Genomic DNA, 26,252 nt, shown 5'->3' with positions numbered 1-26,252 from the left:
TGGTTGGCATGTGAGACAAACTAGAATTGGGGGTGGTTGGATTAAGAAATGAAAATGTATTAATGCATCTTCGGTTAGCTTCAAGTTGCTGAACGTCATTGCATTAAGTAAGCGTATTGGATTAGTCCTGTATCAATCTTTCTATATTTCGGTCCTGTCCCATAGAGAATGCTAGAGTCTGTAAACTCACGGGCAGCGCCATTGAGGCAATTTCCATTATTATCACCTCCTCCTTCTCCTCCTAGTTGGCAAACAAACTGAAAGGGTGCACACTGGCACCTAGTGTTTGCTCAGAAGTATAATTTACTGGCAGATGACTCGGATGAAATCATGTGATCCCTCCGTAACCCATAGGAAGACCCACCCAGTTGACTACTTTAAGAATGGTGGGGAAAGGACATAGTTAGAGGACAAAAAAGTGTGACACCAATCTGGCCCCCGAGGACTGGAATTGCCAAGGCCTAATCTAGAGTCCTCTAACTATGTCCTGTCCCCATTTCTGCCTTCATGAAGACAAAACCTGCAATAAAACTTGTGACTGCATTATTTTGTATAATATACTAAATGTAATGGATTATAATCAATTACATCGGCTATCAAATCAAACAACCTATATCAAAATAGCAAATGTGAGGAAGAGTGGAGTTAGGCTAATGGGAGTGACGGTTACGTTCTGTCCTACGAACACAAGGCTGCTGGGAGGAGCATTGTGATAAACCAATGGGACATGAATGGAATCACAACACAATGGGTTCATATTATGTGAAAACTCCATAATGGGCGTCACCATTCAAAAACAAGCAGTTTACACTGAACCACAAAGATCAACAAAAACAATCAAGAAAGGAAAACAAAAGGCTTACCTTTTTCTGAGATTTTGAATGCAGTTAAAGGCTGGGAGGTCCGACCGCTGTCTTTAACCTTGGAGCTCTCTGGAGAACTATCCTGCTTGGATGATGGTGGGCTGCTGCCGAAAAACTTTTGGAGAGAGTCTGTTCCAAAGAGGAACTTGGGTGGGGACATCACCATTCTGGAGAGGTTGAGAGGGCTATGTGGAGTACCGGTGGAGGACTTACAGTCAGGGGTGTGTAAAGTCTCATGATTCAGCTCCGTCCGTTCTGTGGTGGTCTCCGCCAGGATGGCCACAGCAGCTTGTCCACACACGGTTGTCCCCGTCGCTATTACTTCCTCCTGAGTAAGGGTCTCATTGGAGGCGATTGGAGTGACCAGAATCTCATTCTCTTGGGCAGTTTTAGCCTGGTCAAATATATCTCTGAAGGAGTTAGCCACATCCTTCAGTTTGAATCTGACAGCTAACTGCTCAACATTTCCCTTAGTTACCTCAGCAAAGTCAATAGCGCTCCAGACCCAGGCCTTCTCAGCACCCTTCATGGGCTCCAACTTCATAGAAGATGTGACCCAATGGTTGGCGCAGATTTTCAGGACTTGGTCTCTCCTCATGATGAGTCTGACTCGTTTGGTATCGCAGTTCTGCAGTATCTTGAGGTCTCCGATGCCCCTCTCCTTCCACTGGTTCAGGTCTTTGTCATAGCGATACAGCTTTGCCCTGTGGCTGAAACACACTTTTTCATTCTCCTCTCCAGTGGAGATCTCCACCAGGTCTGGCAGGGGAACCACAGGCTCAAAGTACAGGCCGTCCCGCTCCTCCTCCTGGCTAATGTCCTGCTCCTCGTCCGCAGACACCCCGCTCTGGTTCATCTTGGCCAGCGACTTGGCGGGACTGACGACAGGCTGGAAGCTGAAGTTGAATCCCTCTGTGGATTCTCCAAAGCAGAAGAGGTTCTTCCTGATTGGGCTGCTTGCCAGGGGTAAGGCGTAGACAGAGGTGTCAGCACTGTCGTCCAGAGCCTCCTCTCTCAGGTCATAGTTGTCCCATTCTAAGGTAGGGCCAGTGTTCTCTGCGTGGGGTTTAATATTCAGACCAGAGGTGTTACTGGCTGTCGTGATGTTAGCATGGCTGTCGTCCTCCTTGATCTTGGTTTTGTCATCGGTCAGGAAAGATTTAAGATCTTTCAGGCCGGACTTCATCTCCTCTGCCTTCTGGATGAGATGTGCAGTTCTGCCTGTGTCAACAAGCTTGTGAGGAGTCTGCAGTGGGATGTCTAACAGGAGCCTCTGACACTCCTCAAACTTCAGTTTGAACTCCTCAGCCAGCTCAGGGGTTTTAAACTTGGCAGCGAGTTGCTCCAGTCTGGCATCTCCATCAGAGAAGTCATTAGCCAGCCACATCCAGGCCTTGTCGGAGCCAGCCAAGGGCTTCAGGTTCATGGTGGTGGTGATCCAGTGGTTGGCACACACCTTCAGGACCTGCTCTCTCCTCATCAGCACCCTGAGCCTGCCATTGGTGGCGTTCTTCAGGAACTTGAGGACCCCAACGCCCCTCTCCTTCCACTGGCTGATGTCTCCGTCAAACCTGAAGAGCTTCACTCTCTGGGAGTAGAGGGCCTGTTCGTCCTCTTCTCCTGTGACCAGGTCCACTTTCTCTGGCATCTGGACCACAGGCTCAAACTGGATATCGTCATTATCCTCTGTCTTGTATATGCCCTCTTCATCCTGGTCAGCTGAGGTGTCTGCCCTTTGGTTTGACTGAAGGGATGTGAACAGCTGCTCACCAGCGCGGGTGAAGCCTTTGAAATTGGAGTCAGTCTGACCAAACTGGAAGTCTCCTTGTGAGTTTTTAGCCAAGTCTGCAAAACTGAAGTCGTTGGGTTTGCCAATGAAGAGGGGATTTTCATCCTGACCCGTCTTGTCCACTGACAGCACTGATGGATATACACTGACACCAGATTCCTTCTCTCTGTGCTGCTCTGCGATATTCTTCAGGAACATTGACGCAGACCCTGAAGAAGGAGTCTGAGTTTCAGCTGGTAGGGTTTCCTTTGCAGTTTCCTGAGTGCCAAACTTAAAGCCACCTGCTGGGATGGGCATGGTGAAAGAGAAGCCTGCAGCACTGGGGGTACTGCTTTCAGCCTGAGGAGGGGTCTCAAACTTGAAGGATGCAGGGGAACTTTTATCAACTTTGCCTGTGCCAAACTGCAAAGAGCTGTCACCGTTGAAGTTTGCTTTAAACCCAGTGCCTGTGGGTTGAGTAGAGGCAGTCCGACTCCCGAAGTTAAAGCTGAAGGATGAGCTGGAATTGGCGGCTGTGGCTATGCTCTTAACATTGGGATTGGGCATCTGACAGGAGACACATTGACTAGCAGAGTCGTTGTTTCTGACAAGACATGTGTCACAGTCCCACTGTCCCTCCTGCCGGGCAAACATGGCCCTAAAAGAGGAGCTGCTAGCATTGGGGTTGGGTGTCTGGCAGGAAACACACTTAGAGGCAGATGCATCATTCCTCACTAGACAGGTGTCACAGTCCCATTGTCCATCCTTCCTTGAAAAAGCAGCACCAAAGTCTGACACTGTTGGCTCTGTTGTTGGTGCTACCTCTACTGTTGATTTTGCAGAAGGGTTAGGAGTTTGACAAGAAACACAACTGCTAGCAGACTCCTCATTTCTAACAAGACACGTGTCACACTCCCACTGCCCTGGTTTTTTGCCAAACTGTGCACCAAATCCAGACCCAATTGAGAGGGTTGCCAAAGCTGGGGCAACAGCAGCAGGTTTTTCTGAAGGGCTAGGAGTTTGACAAGAAACACAACTGCTTGAAGAAGCCTCGTTTCTTACAACGCATGTATCACAGTCCCATTGCCCTGGTTTTTTGCCGAATTGGGCACCAAATCCAGACCCAGTTGAGAGGGTTGCCAAAGCCGGGGCACCAAATGGCATGGTTGAGGGCTTTGATTGTGCTGCTCCATCTACATCTGTTTTGGCTACAGGGTTTGGAGTTTGACAAGAAACACAACTGCTAGCAAACTCCTCATTTCTAACAAGACACGTGTCACACTCCCACTGCCCTGTTTTTTTGCCAAACTGTGCACCAAATCCAGACCCAATTGAGAGGGTTGCCAAAGCTGGGGCACCAGCAGCAGGTTTTCCTGAAGGGTTAGGAGTTTGACAAGAGAGACAACTGTTTGCAAATGCCTCATTTCTTAAAGCGCATGTATCGCAGTCCCACTGCCCTGGATTTATGCCTAACTGCGTACCAAATCCAGAGCAAAATGGCATGGTTGAGGGCTTTGATTCTGTTGCAACTTTTGTGGTTTCTTGCCTCTTTCCAAACTGGGCACCAAAACCAGCAGCAGGTATATAAGTGGTGCCACTGGTTCCAAATGTAAAGGAGGAGGGTATCTGAGCTCCAAAAGACCCAAATCCTTTTCCAATAGATCCTGCGCTGCTGGTGTCTTTTGATGAGTCAGCTCCAAATCCAAAAGTAAATCCTCCCACTGAAGCTGCCCCACTAGTAAACCCTTTGATGTCAGTAGCCGGTGCGCTGTCCAGCTTTGATGGGGCATTAGGGTTGGCAGTCTGGCAGGCAACACACTGCATAACTTTAGCTGCATTTCTTACACAGCACACATCGCAGTCCCACTCCCCGTACTTCTTTGCAAATTGGGCAGCAAAGTTTGTCGCCAATGGAGCAGAGAGTTTAGGAAAATTATTTTTCCTATATGACTGATCTTGCTGCATTTTTGGAGATTTGGGAACGATCTTCTGAGCCTCTTCAAACTTTGTCTTGAAGAGCAATGCCTCGTCTTCCGTTTTGTACCGGATGGCCAGTTGCTCAGGCCTTGGTTCCTCATCCGCATAATCAACAGCATTCCAGACCCACGACTTGTCAGATCCAGCATTTGGTTTCAGGAGCATATCTGGCGTGATGTAGTGGTTAGCGCAGATCTTCAGAACCTGCTCCCTCCTCATCAGCAGACGCACTTTTCCTGATCTATTGTGCTTTAGGATTTTGACTAAGCCGATACCTCTCTCTTTCCACTCTTTTGTCTCCGCATCGAATCTGAACAGCTTGGCCCTGTTACAGAACATCTCCTCCTCTTCCTCCTCTCCAGTCTTCACGTCTACTTTGTCAGGGAGGGGCACAATAGGCTCAAAGTGAGGCCCATCCTCGTCTTCCTCCACATGAGTGCTGTCATTGTTGCTCTCGGCTCCCTTCTCCTCCTCTGCTGTGTTTGCCAGCCCAAATACCGGCGTGGTTACATCAGTGAAACTAAATGGCTGGTCAAATTTTCCAAACAGGTTTGGTTTGTCCTGGATCTGGATTGTGTCAGCAAAGGAGAACTCAGACGCACTTTTAGGGCCAAAGGTAAAAATCCCTCCCTGACTAGGAGGCTCTTGGTGCTTCCCCTCTGAGGGACCCTCAGATTTGGTGGGAATGTCTGACGTCAGAAGACCCAACAGGCTCTCATTGTTTTTGGACTTGAAAGTGAAGTCCCCGTCATTGGATTTAAAGTTGGAGTTGAATTTAAAGGCAGCGGATGATGGAGTGGACTGGGCGACTATTCCAGCACCAAAACTAGGCAACTTAGGAGGCTCAGCATGGATCGGCTGACCAAAAGAGATCTTCCCAAAGCCACCAGGCTTCCCCTCGATGCTCTTTGGTGGTTGGACAGGTACAATGGAGGGCTTGGTGAAGTAGCCAGGCTCTGGGAGGGGAGGGTTTGTGGTGGGCTGAGAGTGGCCGTAGTATTCCTCACTGTATGGGGAGAGTAGACTGGTTGCTGGTGACTCGAAGCGGAGAGGGGCGCCGAAGACTTGATCTTGAGGAGGGTAGATGCAGGCTGGTGTTGACTGTAGGGGAGGTGTGTTTGTGGGCTGCTGGTAGGCATACATGTGCTGCTGGGGTGGCAGGCGGTTGATTCCATACACAGGAGCCTGAGACACAAGAGAAAGAAACATGTATTCAAACTAAAACCTGTGCATTTCATATTTGCCACTAAAATGTAGGGCTGGGCAATATTAAATTACGTCAATTAATTCCAATTTATGTCTTTGCGCAATATTCCAAATGCCTGTATTGCAAGAATCAAGTTTTTGTACTTTTCCTTCCTATAAAGGAAACGTCTCGTCTCCTTCGCTTCTTCTGTGCACCCTCCCAATTGACACCAGAGATCTGTATATACTGACGAGATGCATGTCTCCGCCCTAACAATGGGAGTTGTTGTCACCAAGGCAGGAAGGCATGCGATCTGGAAAATGTCAGGAACTTTGAAAGTTTCTTCAAGTGAGGTCGCAAAAACCATCAAACGCTATAATGAAACTGTCTCTCATGAGGACCACCACAGGAAGGGAAGACTCAAAGACTCTGCTGCAGAGGTAACTTGCCAGCCTCAGAAATTGAAGACCAAATAAATGCTTCAGAGTTCAAGTAACAGACTCATCTCAACTTCAACTGTTCAGTGGAGACTGCGTGAATCAGGTCTTCATGGCCGAACTGCTGCAAAGAAACCACTACTAAAGGACACCAATAAAAAGAAGAGACTTGATTGGGCCAAGAAACACGAGAAATGGATATTAGACTGGTGGAAATCTGTCCTTTGGTCTGATGAGTCTAAATTTGAGATCTTTGGTTCCAAACGCCATGTCTTTGTGAGACGCAGGGTAGGTGAACGGATGATATCCGCATGTGTGGGTCCGTGAAGCATGGAGGTGGTGTGGGGGTGCTTCGCTGGTGATACTGTCAATTATTTATTTATAATTCAAGGCACACTTAACCTGTTAAGTCGACCCTCTACTTTTTCGAAAACATTCTGTTAAAAATCGCGCAACATTTCAGCGCCCTGCTACTCAGGCCAGGAATATAGTATATGCATATGATTAGTATGTGTGGATAGAAAACACTCAGACGTTTATAAAACTGGTTAAATCACGGCTGTGACTATAACAGAACGTGCGTTTCATCAAAAGTGCAGGAAAATCTGATCACTGAAAATGGAAATAAATATCCATGCGCGACTTCAAGGATTGTTCAAAGTGAACCGAATTAAATGAGGCCGAGGTTGCAGTGCCTACAGCTTCCACACGTTGTCTATAGTCTTGTCATTTGATTCAGCTTTGATTCTTGGTCAAACTGAATCAAGGGAATCGATTCCCTCCGGTCTCCGACCGGATGTTTTGGTCGAGCTCTCTCCAGACATTTTTTCGAGACGGACACCTATAGAATTGACATCGCCTCCTGATGAATTGTATCGCTTATTAACGTGTACTAATACCTAAAGTTGCATTACAAAAGTATTTCGAAGTGTTTTGTGAAAGTTTATCGTCGACTTTTTGAATTTAAAAAAATGACGTTACGTTATGAAACGCTATTTTTTTTCGTTTATCACACAGTCTTCATAGATCGATATCTAGGCTATATATGGACCGATTTAATCGAAAAAAAGACCCAATAGTGATTATGGGACATCTAGGAGTGCCAACAAAGAAGATGGTCAAAGGTAATGAATGTTTTATATTTTATTTGTGCGGTTTGTGTAGGAACGACTATGCTAATTATTTTGTTTACGTCCCCTGCGGGTCTTTTGGGGTGTTACATGCTATCAGATAATAGCTTCTCATGCTTTCGCCGAAAAGCATTTTAAAAATCTGACTTGTTGCCTGGATTCACAACGAGTGTAGCTTTAATTCATTACCCTGCATGTGTATTTTAATGAACGTTTGAGTTTTAACTAATACTATTAGCATTTAGCGTAGCGCATTTGCATTTCCAGAGCTCTAGATGGGACGCCTGCGTGCCAGGTAGGAGCAAGAGGTTAACCAGCATGGCTACCACAGCATTCTGCAGCAATACACCATCCTATCTGGTTTGCCCTTTTGGGGACTATCATTTGTTTTACAACAGGACAATGACTCAACACACCTTCAGACTGTGTAAGGGCTATTTGACCAAGAAGGAGAGTGATGAGTGATGCATCAGATGACCTGGCCTCCACAACCACCCAACCTCAACCCAATTGAGATGGTTTGGGATGAGCTGGACCGCAGAGTGAAGGAAAAGCAGCCAACAAGTGCTCAGCATATGTGGGAACTCCTTCAAGACGGTTGGAAAAGCATTCCAGGTGAAGTTGGTTGAGAGAATGCCAAGTGTGCAAAGCTGTCATCAAGGCAAAGGGTGGCTACTTTGAAGAATCTCAAACCCCTTTCTTGGTTACAACATGATTCCATATGGGTTATTTCATAGTTTTGATGTCTTCACTATTATTCTACAATGTAGAAAATAGTCTAAAAAATATATTAAAAACCTTGGATGAGTAGGTGTGTCAAGAAATCAATATATTAATTTTTAGGCCATATCACCCAGCCCTACTGAAAATACTATCCCACTTTAAGTAACTAAACCATTCTCAATTCTTAAAGAATCCCAATGTATAAACACATACCTTTGTTGGAGTAACATTGGCTGCCGTACGAAGGAGATACTGTCCGGCATTATAAGCAGAGGATTGATTGTAATACATAGAGGGTGCCTGTGTGGTGGCGACTGTAAACAAAAAGAGGAGGAAAGAGGGTATAATCAACATTCAGAATTTAATATCCTAGAAACATTGCTATTTCATTATATCACACAGTCAAACTACACAACTCAGTTGTGTACTGTGTTCCTACCAGTGAGGGGTGCTCCATGGAAGGTCTGTGCTGGGGGGTACCCCTCCTGCATGCTCTCAGCCCCGTACCCATCTCCATACATTCTTTGGTGGGGTGACGCCATGCTGTCTGACGAGTGATGCCTCAGGTCATGGACCTCATTCTGCAACACAACCACACAGCACTTATCAACACAGAAACCATACATTAACATCTATAATTTAATTCATATGCTCACTTGACATGGCTAACATCCATCTCCCATATCCTCAAAAACAATGAAGCCAAGGGCTGACCTTGAGGCTCTCCACCTGCTGGCAGAGGATCTGCAGGAGGGACTTCTGGTCCTCCGCCCAATGAGGTGGTGTCTTTGGGGAAATCTGGAAATGGAGTATAGTTTCCCCCCCCCATAAAGATATTTAAAATATTTATGCGAGAAAAACAACCTGTACAGTAAATCTGAGTGCATGTATGTTCATGTTTGAAAAATAGGAAGAGCAACTGTCTCACATATGTTTATAAGTCAACATTTATAATTAAAAGTACCAGGTGTCTTTTGGAGGGAGAGGCCAAGCTCTTGCTGGGGGAGGGGGTTAATGGGGCGAATTTGACACAAGAGATTGAAGCATCAGGCTTAGTAAACTGAAGGCTGGAGTGGACCGGTCCGCCGTCGTCCTCTTCATCCATCGCTTCTCCACTCTCCTCCAGCTGCTGTTTCACATCGTTCAGGAGATCCATCACCTCCTCCATCGAAACGGGCAGCTGGGACATAACACAGTGAATATGGTTGAATGTCATGTCATGCTTCCAACTCTTAAACTTTTGATTATATGGTAACTGTAGCCTACTGTTCAGATGGGTTAAATGGAAACTCAAGGCCTATAACTTCTCACATAGCCTTAATATTAACTGCGGCAGGATTAAGCATTTCTTGCAGTAAAATGATACACAAAATATAGGCAACATTTTTACTCGGGAACAGGAGTGGAGAAATATGATTTCTTTCTTTCAGCATCTTGAGAGAATGGGAATGCTCAGTTAAATACCATCGGTAGAGGTGCCATCTTTATCTTTTTCTTGTTGTTGAGTCATTGCATTTTCTCAGATGTCAACTAGATTGAAGCATTCATTCTATCCATTTATTCTGGTGAGCAAGGGTTTATTTAGTCTTCTAGGGCAACATTTAATGACTGAAGAGAAGCTGCATGTATTTAATTATAGAGAAGATGACTAACAAATAGCCTACCAAAATGTCAGAAATTATTAGCAGAAACGTATCAAAATCATGCAACAAAAACAATCAAGCAACCCTATCAAAGAATGGTTCTGCGGTCTTTGACTATAGCCTATAGCGCATATTCTATATTTGTGGGTTAGGGTTGGGTGCAGGCCTCAGATTTAGCAATTGCGGGCAAGTGAACAAATAGCTGCCCGGCGCACCACTAGTGTGTGTGTCTAACCTTATCCATGTCGTCAGCGTTGGCGTTGTAGATCTTGGACAGGTAAGTTCTGAACTTCCTGAGGAACATGATGCACCTGTCCTGTGTCTCCTCCACCCCGCTACCGGCCTCCTCAGACAGACGCTGGAAGATCTACAAAACACAGATATATCAAAAGACGATTCATAACAAACACATTTTGTTTGGTAAAACAGAGAAAAATGCTGGCAATTTTTTTTTACTGGGAGCTGCACTTAAAAGCATGGTGATAAAGTGCAGGTGACAGACTCCAAGACCAAGGTCGAGCAGTGAACACCTCACTACATACCCGAGCTAGGTGCCAGTTAGACGAGATGTTGTTGATGGTCTCCAGGGTAGCGATAGCCTCCTCTGTCTTCCCCTCGATGTCCAGGAGGGTCGCAAATGCTATCTTGGCCTCCTCCTCAAAGCCCTTCACTGATGGGATCTGCGATGAGCACAAACACACTAACCAATAAAAATAGAGCAATGCATACATTAAAACTGGTCTTGTCAATTTTCCAGCTTGGCAACAGTGATTACATGACGCCGGAGTGAATAGCGTCCGTTTTACAGGCTCCTGACCAATTGTGCTATTTAGTGTCTTTTTTTGTCGTAATCTGAACTTTTTTGTACATTATGTTTCCACTTTGTTTCCTATGACCGAAAAAAGCTTCTGAACATGAGAACAGCTATCACTAACCTCCATTTGGACAAGGACTTCTACTTCAATGAGTCGGAGGCAAAAGACATGGATTATCCCGGACCAGGCCCTGATCCACGACAGTCGTATAGAGGCCGGCACACGAGCACCCTGGTGAGACTGTTTCTACCCTCGGTTCTATTGGCGAATGTGCAATCGCTGGAAAGAAAATTGGACGAGCTCTGTTCGATACTATCCTATCAACAACTAAAATACTATGCTTCTTGGAGCTACAGATGAACAAGGATATAGATAATATAAAATCTACCTGTTTTTTTAATTCATCGACAGTACAGAACGGCAGATCCAGGGTGGTGGGGGTGCGTTTCTTTATTAACAACAGCTTGTGCGCATTAATATATGCCATTTAGCAGACGCTTTTATCCAAAGCGACTTACAGTCATGTGTGCATACATTCTACGCATTCTCAAATATTAAGGAAGTATCAATGTTCTGCTCGCCTGAGTTAGTGTAACTCATGATAAGCTGTAGACCATACTATTTACTAAGAGTATTAATCTGTATTTTTCGTAGTTGTATTTACCGCCACAAACCGATGCTGGCACTAAGACCGCACTCAACAAGCTGTACAAGGCCATAAGCGAACAAGAAAATGCTCATCCAGAGGCGGCATTCCTGGTGGTCGGTGATTATTTTTACCCCTTTTTTGTGATATCCAATTGGTCGTTACAGTCTTGTCCCATTGCTGCAACTACCCAACAGACTCGTGAGAGGCGAAGGTCGAGAGCCATGCGTCCTTGGAAAAACATCTCTGCTAAGCCACACTACTTCTTGACTCACTGCTCGCTTAACCCGGAAGCCAGCCGCACCACTGTGTTAGAGGAAACACAGTCCAACTGGCGAAGTCAGCTTGCAGGAGCCCGGCCAACCTCAAGAAGTCGCTAGAGCACGATGGGACAAGGAAATCCCAGCCAGCCAAACCCTGCCCTAAACCGGACAACGCTGGGCCCTGCGACAAACCATCAAACAGGCAAAGCGTCAATACAGGACTATGATCAAATCCTATTACACCGGCTCTGACACTTGTCGGATGTGGCAGGGCCTGCAAACTATCACGGAATACAACGGGAAACACAGCCGAGAGCTGCCCAGTGACGCCAGCCTACCAAATGATCTAAATGCCATCTATGCTCGCATCGAGGCAAGCAACACTGTCCATGTGTGAGAGAACCAGCTGTTCCAGAAGACTATGATCTAAGACTTTTAAAAAGGTTAACATTCACAAGGCCGCAGGGCCAGACAGATTACCAGGATGCATACTCAGGTTACAGCTTGTCAGTGCATGCTCTGTCTAAATGACTACCACTCCGTAGCACTCACATCTATATCTATTAAGGATCCCCATTAGCTGTTACCAAGGCAGCAGCTGCACTTCTTGGGGTCCAAACACATTAAGTTAATTACATATAAAACAAAAAAACAGTACATCATAACATTATTATACCACTACAAATCTACAATACTCAGCAAAAACATCTCCTCCTCATGGACTACACCAGATTTGCCAGTTCTTGCTGTTACCCCACTCTTCCACCAAGGTACCTGCAAGTTCCCGGACATTTCTAGGGGGAAATGGCCCTAGACCTCACCCTCTGATCCAACAGGTCCCAGACGTGCTCAACAGGGTTGAGATCGGGGCTCTTCGCTGGACATGGCAGAACACTGACATTCCTGTCTTACAGGAAATCACACACAGAACAAGTAGTATGGCTGGTGGCATTGTCATGCTGGAGGGTCATGTCAGGATGAGCCTGCAGGAAGGGTATCACATGAGGGAGGAGGATGTCTTCCCTGCAATGGCAACAAGCTCAGTCCGATGATGCTGTGACACACCGCCCAAGAGTATGACGGACCCTTACCTCCAAATCGATCTCACTCCAGAGTACAGGCCAACGGTGTTACGCTCATTCCTTCGACGATAAAGACAAAACTGCGACTCGTCAGTGAAGAGCACTTTTGCCAGTCCTGTCTGGTCCAGCAGCGGTGGGTTTGTTCCCATAGGCAACATTGTTGCCGGATATGTCTGGTGAGGGCCTGCCTTACAACAGTCTACAAGCCCTCAGTCCAGCCTCTCTCAACCTATTGCAGACAGTCTGAGCACTGTTGGAGGGATTGTCCGTTCCTGGTGTAACTTGGGCAGTTGTTGTTGCCATCCTGTACCTGTCCCGCAGGTGTGATGTTCGGATGTACCGATCCTGTGCATGTGTTGTGACACGTGGTCTGCCACTGCGAGGACGATCAGCTGTCCATCCTGTCTCCCTGTACTGCTGTGTTAGGCGTCTCACAATACGGACATCGCTATTTATTGCCCTGGCTACATCTGCAGTCCTCATGCCTCCTTGCCGCATGCCTAAGGCACATTCACACAGATGAGCAGGGACCCTGGGCATCTTTCTTTTGGTGTTTTTCAGAGTCAGTAGAAGGGCCTCTTTTAGTGTCCTAAATTTTCATAACTGTGACCTTAATTGCCTACCGTCTGTAAACTGTTAGTGCCTTAACGACCGTTCCACAGGTGCATGTTCATTCATTGTTTATGGTTCATTGAACAAGCATGGAAAACAGTGTTTAAACCCTTTACAATGGGGATCTGTGCAGTTCCTTGGATTTGACAAATTATCTTTGAAAGACAGGGTCCTGAAAACAGGACGTTTCTTTTTTGCTGAGTTTATGTATGTATGAAAGTGGAGGAGAGATTGAATTAATCCCTGCTTGTATTTATGGGAGGTATTGACATGTTGAATGCACCGAGCTGTCTGTTTGAACTACTGGTGCACAGCTCGGACACCCATGCATACCAAACAAGACATGCCACCAGAGGTCTCTTCACAGTCCTTAAGTCCAGAACAGACTATGGAAGGAGCACAATACTAAATAGAGCCATGACTACATGGAACTCTATTCTACATCAAGTAACTCATGCAAGCAGTAAAATTAGATTAAAAAAAACAGATAAAACCCTTATGGAACAGCGGGGACTGTATAAAGCAACACAAACATAGGCAGACACATGATGGCATACACACACATACACATGGATTTTGTACTGTATATATGTGGTGGAGTAGGGGCCTGAGGGCACACAGTCTGAATGTATTGTAATGTTTTGAAAATTGTATAAACAGTCTTAATTTTGCCGGACCCCGGGAAGAGTAGCTGCTGCCGGGACCCATAATAAATACAAATATAGATCCTGATTGCCTAGTCACTTTTAACCCGACCCACATGTACTGTGTACACAGTGTATTACCTCAATTACCTCGTACCGCTGCTCATTGACTCGTACTGGTCCTCCTTGTATATAGATTCATTATTGTTTTTATTGTGTTACTATTTCCCTTTTTATTTTAACAAAATGTGTCTTAACATTGCACTTCTGTGAATGGGCTCGTAAGTCCGCATTTCACTGTACAGTCTACACCTGTTGGATTCGGCATTTCACTGTACAGTCTACACCTGTTGGATTCGGCATTTCACTGTAAAGTCTACACCTGTTGGATTCGGCATTTCACTGTAAAGTCTACACCTGTTGGATTCGGCATTTCACTGTAAAGTCTACACCTGTTGGATTCGGCATTTCACTGTACAGTCTACACCTGTTGGATTCGGCATTTCACTGTACAGTCTACACCTGTTGGATTCAGCATTTCACTGTACAGTCTACACCTGTTGGATTCGGCATTTCACTGTAAAGTCTACACCTGTTGGATTCGGCATTTCACTGTACAGTCTACACCTGTTGGATTCGGCATTTCACTGTAAAGTCTACACCTGTTGGATTCGGCATTTCACTGTACAGTCTACACCTGTTGGATTCAGCATTTCACTGTACAGTCTACACCTGTTGGATTCGGCATTTCACTGTAAAGTCTACACCTGTTGGATTCGGCATTTCACTGTACAGTCTACACCTGTTGGATTCGGCATTTCACTGTAAAGTCTACACCTGTTGGATTCGGCATTTCACTGTACAGTCTACACCTGTTGGATTCAGCATTTCACTGTACAGTCTACACCTGTTGGATTCGGCATTTCACTGTAAAGTCTACACCTGTTGGATTCGGCATTTCACTGTAAAGTCTACACCTGTTGGATTCGGCATTTCACTGTAAAGTCTACACCTGTTGGATTCGGCATTTCACTGTACAGTCTACACCTGTTGGATTCAGCATTTCACTGTACAGTCTACACCTGTTGGATTCGGCATTTCACTGTAAAGTCTACACCTGTTGGATTCGGCATTTCACTGTAAAGTCTACACCTGTTGGATTCGGCATTTCACTGTAAAGTCTACACCTGTTGGATTCGGCATTTCACTGTACAGTCTACACCTGTTGGATTCGGCATTTCACTGTACAGTCTACACCTGTTGGATTCGGCATTTCACTGTAAAGTCTACACCTGTTGGATTCGGCATTTCACTGTAAAGTCTACACCTGTTGGATTCGGCATTTCACTGTACAGTCTACACCTGTTGGATTCAGCATTTCACTGTAAAGTCTACACCTGTTGGATTCGGCATTTCACTGTACAGTCTACACCTGTTGGATTCAGCATTTCACTGTAAAGTCTACACCTGTTGGATTCGGCATTTCACTGTACAGTCTACACCTGTTGGATTCAGCATTTCACTGTACAGTCTACACCTGTTGGATTCGACGCATGTAACCAAAATAATTCAATTTGATATCAAGTCTACACACATGCCAATGCTTTAACTCAGCAGACTAACAGTGTTGGTCAGAGAAACAGCTGTGGTGGTAGCTCACCTCTATGTCTCTAGAGGGGAAGTGTATGAACAGGGGGTCCAGGGGTCCAGGGATGCCACGTCTCCTCTTGATCTTGTCCAGCAGGGGGAGCACCACGTTCCAGTAGTGGACACTCCGCCTTATGTATTCGTGGTCGTAGTAGGAGTTCACACCAAACCCCTGGGAATTACATCCGAACAGATGTTTAATCCAAATGAAGAAATGTAATTCCTTCAAAATCATTCATTTTTACTAAGGACACCTCGTTCAGTGTCGCATTCTCAGTTGTTTTGTTTTATATATAGTCATAATTTACTTTACCAAAGGGATTTTGTAGAATATTCTCGCTAGTCCGAGAGTTATAAATAATAATCATACTATTGAGTAATTTCAGACAGACACCTAGCACATATCATGTTCACTAATGTAGAGTGTGACAGAAAAAGGCAGGTGTCTCATCTGGCTGAGGTGTATGTACCGCTGAGCTGAGGTGCTGGGCCCAGTGTATGGGCAGGGCTGGTTGAAGGCCATGTTTCTCTCCGGCTCGCAAGGTGCTTAGTCCATGTTGAACCGTCATCCTCAGTTTGGCTGACATGCCAGGCCTACAAACACAGATACACAGAGAGTACATACTAGGCCTGCAGACAGAAGCAGAACCTTAGTCATGTTAACCACAGAGCTATCAGTCAGCTTGACTTCTCCATCCTGGGCCTTTACATTTTAACACTGACCTTAAATCAGATCTTATGGTAACACTTTACTTCATAACCATGTCATAAAAGCTGACAAATTGTCATAACCTGTCATAACACTATCATGACCCATACATTTAGACCTGTTGTGACATATTGCATTATTTTATGGCTGTTATGACACCTACATAGGAGTGTCAAAATCCACATTTACTCAAATGTGTTTTTCCCTGCCAAGAAGTTTCCTTTCATTTGAAAGTTTTTTTTTAACGTCCTTTGTTGTTGAAATTAATTATTTGCAGTCATGCCCCCCCCCCCCATCATATTTTAAATAACTTGTAGAAAATATACTTTATGGCACTGTCATGAAGCATTGTGACCATCCTGTGTCACATTACTTGGACTAAGAAAATGCACTGACACTGTCATGAAGCATGATGACCATCATAATCATATAAGCCAGATAGGCCTATCACGTACATGCCCTTGTGTCAGTTGTCAGTCAAAAAGAGGGTGTCCTGTCCTGCTCCTAAAATATGCTACTGCATTCATCCCATTTATCAGAAACAGAGCATTGGGGTAGGTGTGCACAATTAAAATAATTTAATATGGTGAATTTCATACTTTTGACAAGTTGGCTATAGTGTAATGGAATGTTTTGCCTTGTGTGGAAGGTTGAGATACTCTTATGTAGGTGTCATAACCAGCCATAAAAATAACGCAATATGTCACAACAGCTCTAAAAAAAAATATATATATAAAAATGCAACATTTTCAACTAAATAAATTCATTAGGCCCTAATCTCTGGATTTCACATGACTGGGTAGGGGCGTAGCCATGGGTGAGCATAGGCCCATCCACTTGGGAGCCAGGCCCAGCTAATCACAATGAGTTTTCCCCCACAAAAGGGCTTAATTACAGACAGAAAGACTCAGTTTCATCAGCTGTCCGGGTGACTGGTCTCAGAAGTGAAGAAGCCAGATGTGGAGGTCCCCGGCTGGCGTGGTCACACGTAGGTCTGCAGTTGTGAGATCGATTAGACGTACTGCCAAATTCTCTAAAACGACGTTGGAGGTGACTTACGGTAGCGAAACGAACATTAAATTATCTGGCAACAACTCGTGGACATTCCTGCAATCAGCATGCTCCATCAAAACTTGAGACATCTGTAGCGTTGTGTGACCAAACTGTACATTTAGAGTGGCCTTTTATTGTCCCCAGCAGAAGGTGCACCTGTGTAATGATCATGCTGTTTAACCAGCTTCTTGATATGCCACACCCTTTAGGTGGATTGATTATCTTGGCAAAGGAGAAATGCTCACGAACAGGGATGTAAAACACTTTTTTGTTCAGGATAGAGAGATATTTTGACAACCCCTTGGGTTGTGCTGTGGCGGAGATCTTTGTGGGTAATACTCGGCCTCGTCTCAGGATGGTAAGTTGGTGGTTGAAGATATCCCTCTAGTGGTGTGGGGGCTATGCTTTGGCAAAGTGGGTGGGGTTATATCCTGCCTGTTTGGCCCTGTCCGGGAGTATCATCGGATGGGGCCCACAGTGTCTCCTGAACCCTCCTGTCTCAGCCTCCAGTATTTATGCTGCAGTAGTTTATGTGTCGGGGGAGCTAGGGTCAGTCTGTTATATCTGGAATATTTCCCCTGTCTTATCCGGTGTCCTGTGTGAATGTAAGTATGCTCTCTCTAATTCTCTCTTTTTCTTTCTTTCTCTCTCGGAGGACTTGAGCCCTAGGACCATGCCTCAGGACTACCTGGCGTTATAACTCCTTGCTGTCCCCAGTCCACCTGGCCGTGCTGCTGCTCCAGTTTAAACTGTTCTGCCTGCGGCTATGGAACCCTGACCTGTTCACCGGACGTGGTACCTGTCCCAGACCTGCTATTTTCAACTCTCTAGAGACAGCAGGAGCGGTAGAGATACTCTCAATGATCAGCTATGAAAAGCCAACTGACATTTACTCCCGAGGTGCTAACTTCTTGCACCCTCGACAACTACTGTGATTATTATTATTTGACCATGCTGGTAATTTATGAACATTTGAACATCTTGGCCATGTTCTGTTATAATCTCCACCCAACACAGCAGGAAGAGGACTGGCCACCCCTCATAGCCTGGTTCCTCTCTAGGTTTCTTCCTAGGTTTTGGCCTTTCTAGGGAGTTTTTCCAAGCCACCGTGCTTCTACACCTGCATTGCTTGCTGTTTGGAGTTTTAGGCTGGGTTTCTGTACAGCACTTTGTGGCATCAGCTGATGTAAGGAGGGCTTTATAAATACATTTGAGATGTGATATACAGTACCAGTCAAACGTTTAGACACCTACTTATTCAAGGGTTTTTCTTTATTTTGACTATTTTCTATATTGTAGAATAATAGTGAAGATTAAAAAAAACTATAAAAGAACACATATGGAACACCGCGTTAAACAAATCAAAATATGATATATTTCAGATTCTTCAAAGTAGCCACCCTTTGCCTTGATGACAGCATTGCACACTCTTGCCATTCTCGCAATCAGCTACATGGGGTAGTCACCTGGAATGCATTTCAATTAATAGGTGTGCCTTGTTAAAAGTCCATTTGTGGAATTTATTTCCTTCTTCATGCTTTTTAACCAATCAGTTGTGTTGTGACAAGGTATGGGTGGTATACAGAAGATAGCCCTATTTGGCAAAATACCAAGTCCATATTATGGCAAGGAAAGCTCAAATAAGCAAAGAGAAACTACAGTCCATTACTTTAAGACATGAAGGTAGTCAATCTGGAAAATGTCAAGAACTTTTAAAGTTTCTTAAAGTGCAGTCGCAAAAACCGTCAAGCGCTATGATGAAACTAGCTCTCATGAGGACCACCACAGGAAAGGAAGACCCAGAGTTACCTCTGCTGCAGACGATAAGTTCATTAGTTACCAGCCTCAGAAATTGCAGCCCAAATAAATGCTTCAGTTCAACAGACATCTCAACATCAACTGTTAAGAGGAGACCGTGTAAATCAGGCCTTCATGGTCAATTGCTGCAAAGAAACCACTACCAAAGGACTCCAATAAAAAGAAGAGGCTTGCTTGGGCCAAGAAACACGAGCAATGGACATTAGACTGGTGGAAATCTGTTCTTTGGTCAGATGAGTGCAAATATGAGATTTTTGGTTCCAACTGCCATGTCTTTGTGAGACGCAGAGTAGGTGAAAGGATGATCTCCACGTGTGGATCCCGCTGTGAAGCATGGGGGTGGTGGTGTGATGGTGCTTTTTTGGTTACTACATGATTCCATGTGTGTTACTTCATAGTTTTGATGTCTTCACTATTATTCTACAACATAGAAAAACATTTAAATAAAGAAAAACCCTTGAATGAGTAGGTGTGTTCAAACGTATGACTGGAACTGTATGGCATGACAGTGTTATGACACTGGGTGTCAAGTAAAGTGTTACCGACATATATCAGTGATCAGTTCAAGTGAAGGAAGGAGGGAAGGAGGAAGGGTGGGTGCCTGAGTAATTTTTACAGAGCCTGTTTGTGCAGTCCCGTGTGGCTCCGCTGGGTCATTTTACAGAGCTTGTTTGTGTAGTCCCGTGTGGCTCCGCTGGGTCATTTTACAGAGCTTGTTTGTGTAGTCCCGTGTGGCTCCGCTGGGTCATTTTTACAGAGCTTGTTTGTGTAGTCCCGTGTGGCTCCGCTGGGTCATTTTACAGAGCTTGTTTGTGTAGTCCCGTGTGGCTCCGCTGGGTCATTTTTACAGAGCTTGTTTGTGTAGTCCCGTGTGGCTCCGCTGGGTCATTTTTACAGAGCTTGTTTGTGTAGTCCCGTGTGGCTCCGCTGGGTCATTTTTACAGAGCTTGTTTGTGTAGTCCCGTGTGGCTCCTCTGGGTCATTTTTACAGAGCTTGTTTGTGTAGTCCCGTGTGGCTCCGCTGGGTCATTTTTACAGAGCTCGTTTGTGCAGTCCCGTGTGGCTCCGCTGGGTAATTTTACAGAGCTTGTTTGTGTAGTCCCGTGTGGCTCCGCTGGGTAATTTTTACAGAGCTTGTTTGTGTAGTCCCGTGTGGCTCCGCTGGGTAATTTTTACAGAGCTTGTTTGTGTAGTCCCGTGTGGCTCCGCTGGGTAATTTTTACAGAGCTTGTTTGTGTAGTCCCATGTGGCTCCGCTGGGTAATTTTTACAGAGCTTGTTTGTGTAGTCCCGTGTGGCTCAGCCAGATAATTTTTACAGAGCTTGTTTGTGTAGTCCCGTGTGGCTCAGCTGGATAATTTTTACAGAGCTTGTTTGTGTAGTCCCGTGTGGCTCCGCTGGGTAATTTTTACAGAGCTTGTTTGTGTAGTCCCATGTGGCTCCGCTGGGTAATTTTTACAGAGCTTGTTTGTGTAGTCCCGTGTGGCTCTGCTGGGTAATTTTTACAGAGCTTGTTTGTGTAGTCCCGTGTGGCTCCGCTGGGTAATTTTTACAGAGCTTGTTTGTGTAGTCCCGTGTGGCTCTGCTGGGTAATTTTTACAGAGCTTGTTTGTGTAGTCCCGTGTGGCTCTGCTGGGTAATTTTTACAGAGCCTGTTTGTGTAGTCCCGTGTGGCTCTGCTGGGTAATTTTTACAGAGCTTGTTTGTGTAGTCCCGTGTGGCTCCGCTGGGTCATTTTTACAAAGCTTGTTTGTGTAGTCCCGTGTGGCTCAGCTGGATAATTTTTACAGAGCCTGTTTGTGTAGTCCCGTGTGGCTCTGCTGGGTAATTTTTACAGAGCCTGTTTGTGTAGTCCCGTGTGGCTCTGCTGGGTAATTTTTACAGAGCCTGTTTGTGTAGTCCCGTGTGGCTCTGCTGGGTAATTTTCACAGAGCCTGTTTGTGTTGTCCCGTGTGGCTCCGTTGGTAGAGCATTGCAGTATAAAAAAAAGATGAAAATATATGGACTCAATCTGGAAAGTAGTGTCTGCTAAATTACTAGAATGTAAAATGTTGTAAAACACTTGATTTCAGACAACTATCACATAACTACAGAGATTATAACCCATCGTGACTCACGCAGCTCGTTTGTGAATGAGCCTGTAGACTGCGTCCCACCAGTCCCTCTGTCTGTCTGTGAAGAGGTGGTGGAGGAGGGGCAGGGGCAGGCAGCGGGGCTCATGTTGACCAGTAGAAGTGGTCCTGGCCCTCTCCTGGAGCTGGGTGTGACTGCACCACACCACCCCACACAGGAACACCTAGACAGGAGGGAATCACCCCAGTGTATTGTTAGAAGAAGGACCTAAACAAGTTCTTTGCATTAGTTCTTAGTGCATTACAGGTCATTGTATGAATGAAAAATTAAGCAAAAGGAAACCATCAATGATATGATACGAAGGACAGTATTAAGATCGTTATAAGGCCGTAACTGAACAGCATAGATATTGTTAATGCTGAGCGAATAAACAATATTTATTTTCCTGTTTTTAAACAACCGACCGACGTCATTCAATTATTTGAATTCCATTTCGTTACGTTTTTTTTCTGATCTCAATGCGCACATTGCGCTGCAGTTTCTCTAGAGATCAATCCAGATCTTGCCCAAAATGAGATGAGGTAGGGAGTTGTAGTTTCAAACAGGCCAATGTTCTACATAATTTAGTGCAGAAAAAAATATATAATTAACTACAATAACCATAATCCATCATGCAGCTAATTGTCGGTGTGTGTTTCTTTTACACCTGCTAGGTAAGGGAAAGAAGAATGCGCGATCAAGAAGTAATTCCAAGAGAGCAGTTTCTTCATGAGGGAGTACCTGAAAATACATGATCTAAGTAATTGATAGTTGGTATTCAGCAGTCATAAAAGTATGCCTTATTTACTTCGAAGAACTACTAAAAATAGTGATTCTGTCAGACATCAGCTCTATACAGATGAGATGACTTGAAATAAAGTAATCAAATAAAACAAATGTAATATACACAACTGAAATATTTTATTAAAGTAATGTAAATAAATGATGGTTAATAAGTGATAAGCAGTCATGGGCAGTCACTACCATCATGAGACTTTTATTCAATGATACAGCATTCAACCCACATATTGCATAGTGCATTTAATGTTAAAAACAATCAAACCCGAAATCGAAAATTATAATTATTTTGTAATAATCTAACCGGAACAACCCAAAGAGCACTAAATCACTCAGGACTAGATACTGTAGAGCAACCACGCCCACCTCCAGGTCTAGCAGGCAGATGGACTCTGGTGTGTTGGTGTCCAGTTTGGAGGTCTCCAGGTTGAGCCTGGGGAACAGCTGTTTGAGCCAGTCCCTCAGAGCAGGCCTCTGGGCCAAGAGAGACCATTGGAGGCCCAGCCAACACAGCTGCTGGAGGTCCCCACCATGGAGCTGGATGGAGCCTAGAGACAAAAAAGTTAGAGATCTTATGTGTGAGATCAGCTGGGCTCCTGTTGTGTAGAGCCACACACACGCATCATACCGTTATCCCATTTGGTAAGGTCAGATATCTCTGGAGCCTGTGTGTTGATGGAGCGGATGTCATCGTTGCCAATGAAGGAAGACCCGACCGGAGCCAGAGGCCCAAACAAAAACTCAAACAAAGCGCCCTGACCACTACGGTTCCCAAACGCCTCCACCACCTCTCTGACAAAGGTGTGTGTCTCGGGCTTGAGGTTTAGCAGCATGTGTCCAGCCTGGCTCTTTCTGTCACTAGCCAGCAGCTCCAGAGGCTGAGGAGGAGACTGGTCACGTTTAGACACCTTGCTCTTTGGCCTGGGGACCTAAATATGACAAGTAGGAAGAATGAAAACAAGAAGTTGGATACACAGGGATTGTTATTTGCTACAAAGCCTCTAGCTTGTGTGTGTGTTACCTGGTAGGCCAGCAGATAGCAGAGAGCAGCCAGATCAATGACAGCCCGCCATTGCTGTTCTCTCTCATGAGCCATCTTCAGCAGCAGAGTGCCAGCATGCAGGTACAGATGTCCCCTCATCTCCAGATAGACCCCAGACAGATCATCTGTTACACTGCCCTCTGCCCTCTTCAGGCCCTGCATCGCACAGTCAAAACTACACAGAAACAGAGAGAAATGGGGTTAAATACTCACACACACAGTGCTACAATCTAATAGGACTCTACATAGTGGTGCTCTAATGAAGGAGCTCTGTTGGTAGACTAGTACAGCATTCACATGTCCCTGCCTAGCCTGGATGTAACAAACACACCTCCAGAGGGCCTGGATGCTAGGCTGCAGTCCTTTCCCCTGCAGAGTCAGTCTCAGCAGGCTGCAGTGTGCCAAAAGTAGCTCTCTCTGCCGATGTTGCCTCATCTTCTCATTGCACGAAACACTGGGCTGGGCTAGGGATTCCTGAGAAACACACAATTCATCACTTTACCATCGTACATGTAATTCCATAAGAACATAATTGTATTTTGTGAGCATCCTGCTGACCTGCAGAGTGTGTACTACAGTAGAGTACCAGTCCAAGCTGGATCTAAGCAGGCCTCTCTTCTCTGTGGCCAGACAGTGTTTGACAGCCTCCTCCAGCCTGCCATCGGAGGAGAACAACTGAACCAGCTTGATGTTGATATGGGCATCACCAGGCCTCACAGCCAGCTCTGCCTGCAGTAGGTCAAACAACTGGTTCCACCCCTGTTGGCCCTGTTGATTCAGCAGGTGCTCCTAGAGGGAGAGTTAGTTAAGTAAAGCAAGGATTTTTAAAACAGTTGTTTCTAGCCCCCGTGCCCATCTGCTGCTAAACAACTGCTCCTAAGGGGAGAGACAGTGTGGAGGGCATATGCATTAAACAGCTGCCAGCTCAACAGGCACTCCTGACGAGGGGGTGAGTGGTGCGGGTAGTGATCATGTGTCAACCCAGTGCCACAGTTTGTAAACAATCCTCCAGTCACAATGCAGTCAGTCTTTAGCCTTGACCCACTATTTTAGGTTAGGCAAACCATTTTAAACAACCTAAAAATAATTTGAATACAGGAAATCAATACTGTGTTAGAGCTCTTACCTTGAGGTTGAAGACAGCAAGGTGTCCAGGCAGCAGCTTGGCAGCTTTCTCCACCCAGAACTCTGCTCTGTTGTCTCTCTCGGTCTTACTGACCAGCAGCTCAGCCACCTTCAAAACCAGGTCCCCCTGGGCTGGGTTCAGGTCCACAGACCGCTGGATGGACACACGGACACACACACAATTAATGACCAGAAAGCATCGTCAGATAGCTGTGAACACCCATTGCATATAGAGCTGGGCAGTATGGAGTAAAACTGCATCAGAATGAGTTGCCAATTCCCTATATAATTGTGTTCTATGCTTATTGCACATTTATAACCCCACAGACTCTGTAGTTAGCATAAGTCTTTGGCTAAAATGTACTGCAATGCCATGTGCGACAAACAGCATTCGTTTTCCAGAATGAATGTTCATTGATACTCCTGTTTTAGTAACATCTGCTCTGCACATAATTTGAGGAGTAGAGACATAAAAAGGGAATAATTAGAAAGGTTAACTTCACTATTACAGTAAAATAATGTCTCTGTTTGTGTCCATATGACTGTTTGTTGGACCAAACCTCAAATGCAAATAGTGAGTTGAAACTGCTTGTCAGAGAGGAAGAAGTGATATCTCATCTTTGTTGTGGTGAGTGGCAGGGGCTTGGTGTGTGTAAACAGAGAGAAAGAGGCAAAGAGAGAGGTTTCACTTTTGCCCAAATCTGTCCAAAATCGGTGTTCCCTCCTTTGGGACAACAACTCCCATTGTTAGGGAAGAGACATGAGCATGTCGTCATTATATACAGATCACTGGTTTAAATGGGAAGGTGCACAGAGCACAGAAGGAGCTAAGGAGACAAGCGGACATAAACGGCCCATAAAAACGAGAATTTAAAAAAATTATTGCAAAACAGGCATTTGGAATATCACGCTAAAACATTAATTTCATATATTCCCTAGCACTAATCGCATACACAACTGGCATATGTTTCTTCAAAAACAAATAAATAATATCAAACTGGATGACTGCCAAAGCCTAAAGGACAGGGTAATAGGATACTATAGCAGTAGTATGTATGTAAGTGTGCAACTGAGAAGGATCTTACCTTGTAACATCCTATGGCCTTGTTGATATCTCCTTCCCTCTCATAAAGTTTGCCCAGGAACTTGTGTGCTTTGGGGTCTCTTTCCGCCACCTTCAGATATGCTGATACATGTCTAACAGAGGGGACCAGGCATTCAGAATAGAACCACAATACACACAAAAACGGCATCGTTACCCACTTCAATGTCATCAATGTCAACAATGTCTGCGTTGGTTGTGTTCAGGGCTTACCTTTTAGCAAGTTCATACTCCTTAGCCTCGAAGTATAATTTAGCAAATAAAAATCCTTTAATTGGTTTCTGTGGGAAGATCATATAGGCCTAATTTAAAGTAAGGTTACACTCTTGGTTATAACAACTAGATCGCTAACGTTACAGATTACATACATATGACATTTTTAGTTAGCTAAAAATGGTAGCTAGTCAGCCAGCTATGTACACATCAAGTAAGAAAGGTAATGATGGCTCTATTCCAACGGATAGTAGGAAGAGTGACATAGCCATAACGTTAGTTTGTTAGCCGGCATAAAGCAAGCTGGTGGACAGGTTTCAAAAGCTAGCCAGCCCTGCTGCCAGCCTTTTCAACGAGGAAGTGTTCCTTGCGATGGAATAACTTGAGGTGTCCCAGTTCACATTTTAGTTAGCCAAGATAGTTAGCCAAAATGATCCGTTAGCTACTTATTGTTTCAAAGTTAGTCTATTAATAGTATTTTGATAGCTACGTTAAAAGCGTTATGTACTATTAGCTGTAATAGCCACGAGCTAGGTGTAGCTAAATGCCAGGCCAAGATGGCAGTAGCAGTTGGCTGCTAGCTAGGTAGTATACGCAGGCTGAAGAGCCAGTTGGGGCCGGGTTTGACTCACCTCTTTGAGTGAAGGAGAGGAACTCTCTACTGAATAAATATAGTCGTCCACTTCGGCCTTATTTCGCCGCATGGCTGTGTAAAGCGTATTTTCTTATAATTCAAAACTAAAATTGCATAGAGTGACAAAACTCCTCCGGAAAAAGCAGGAATCGTAAATATTTCCCCCACTGCTTCGCTAATTCGCCCTTTCTCCCCGCTTCTGCCGCGACAA

At 45.0% G+C, this 26,252-nt stretch overlaps 1 protein-coding gene across 1 annotated transcript in view; it reads right to left on the bottom strand.

Annotated features, from left to right (window-relative positions):
• Window positions 1-26,252, bottom strand: part of LOC118379950 (E3 SUMO-protein ligase RanBP2-like) — a 40,314-nt gene extending 14,062 nt beyond the window's left edge. The window contains exons 1-19 of the mRNA XM_052522499.1: window positions 26,040-26,252; window positions 25,408-25,475; window positions 25,178-25,289; window positions 24,094-24,246; window positions 23,526-23,756; window positions 23,299-23,441; window positions 22,947-23,142; window positions 22,554-22,854; window positions 22,292-22,473; window positions 21,133-21,311; window positions 15,907-16,030; window positions 15,450-15,608; window positions 10,270-10,407; window positions 9,963-10,094; window positions 9,050-9,264; window positions 8,799-8,910; window positions 8,524-8,665; window positions 8,298-8,398; window positions 864-5,793 (exon numbers count right to left, since the gene is read on the bottom strand). Of these exons, the coding sequence (XP_052378459.1) occupies window positions 864-5,793; window positions 8,298-8,398; window positions 8,524-8,665; window positions 8,799-8,910; window positions 9,050-9,264; window positions 9,963-10,094; window positions 10,270-10,407; window positions 15,450-15,608; window positions 15,907-16,030; window positions 21,133-21,311; window positions 22,292-22,473; window positions 22,554-22,854; window positions 22,947-23,142; window positions 23,299-23,441; window positions 23,526-23,756; window positions 24,094-24,246; window positions 25,178-25,289; window positions 25,408-25,475; window positions 26,040-26,111 (7,690 nt within the window). The 5' untranslated portion in view covers window positions 26,112-26,252. The remainder of the gene's footprint in view (window positions 1-863; window positions 5,794-8,297; window positions 8,399-8,523; window positions 8,666-8,798; window positions 8,911-9,049; window positions 9,265-9,962; window positions 10,095-10,269; window positions 10,408-15,449; window positions 15,609-15,906; window positions 16,031-21,132; window positions 21,312-22,291; window positions 22,474-22,553; window positions 22,855-22,946; window positions 23,143-23,298; window positions 23,442-23,525; window positions 23,757-24,093; window positions 24,247-25,177; window positions 25,290-25,407; window positions 25,476-26,039) is intronic.

The sequence above is a fragment of the Oncorhynchus keta genome, chromosome 7 (genome assembly GCF_023373465.1).
Source record: "Oncorhynchus keta strain PuntledgeMale-10-30-2019 chromosome 7, Oket_V2, whole genome shotgun sequence".
Classification (NCBI taxonomy): Eukaryota; Metazoa; Chordata; class Actinopteri; order Salmoniformes; family Salmonidae; genus Oncorhynchus; species Oncorhynchus keta.
The sequence above is the reverse complement of the archived record's forward strand: the minus strand, read 5'-3'. Positions and strand labels throughout refer to the sequence as shown.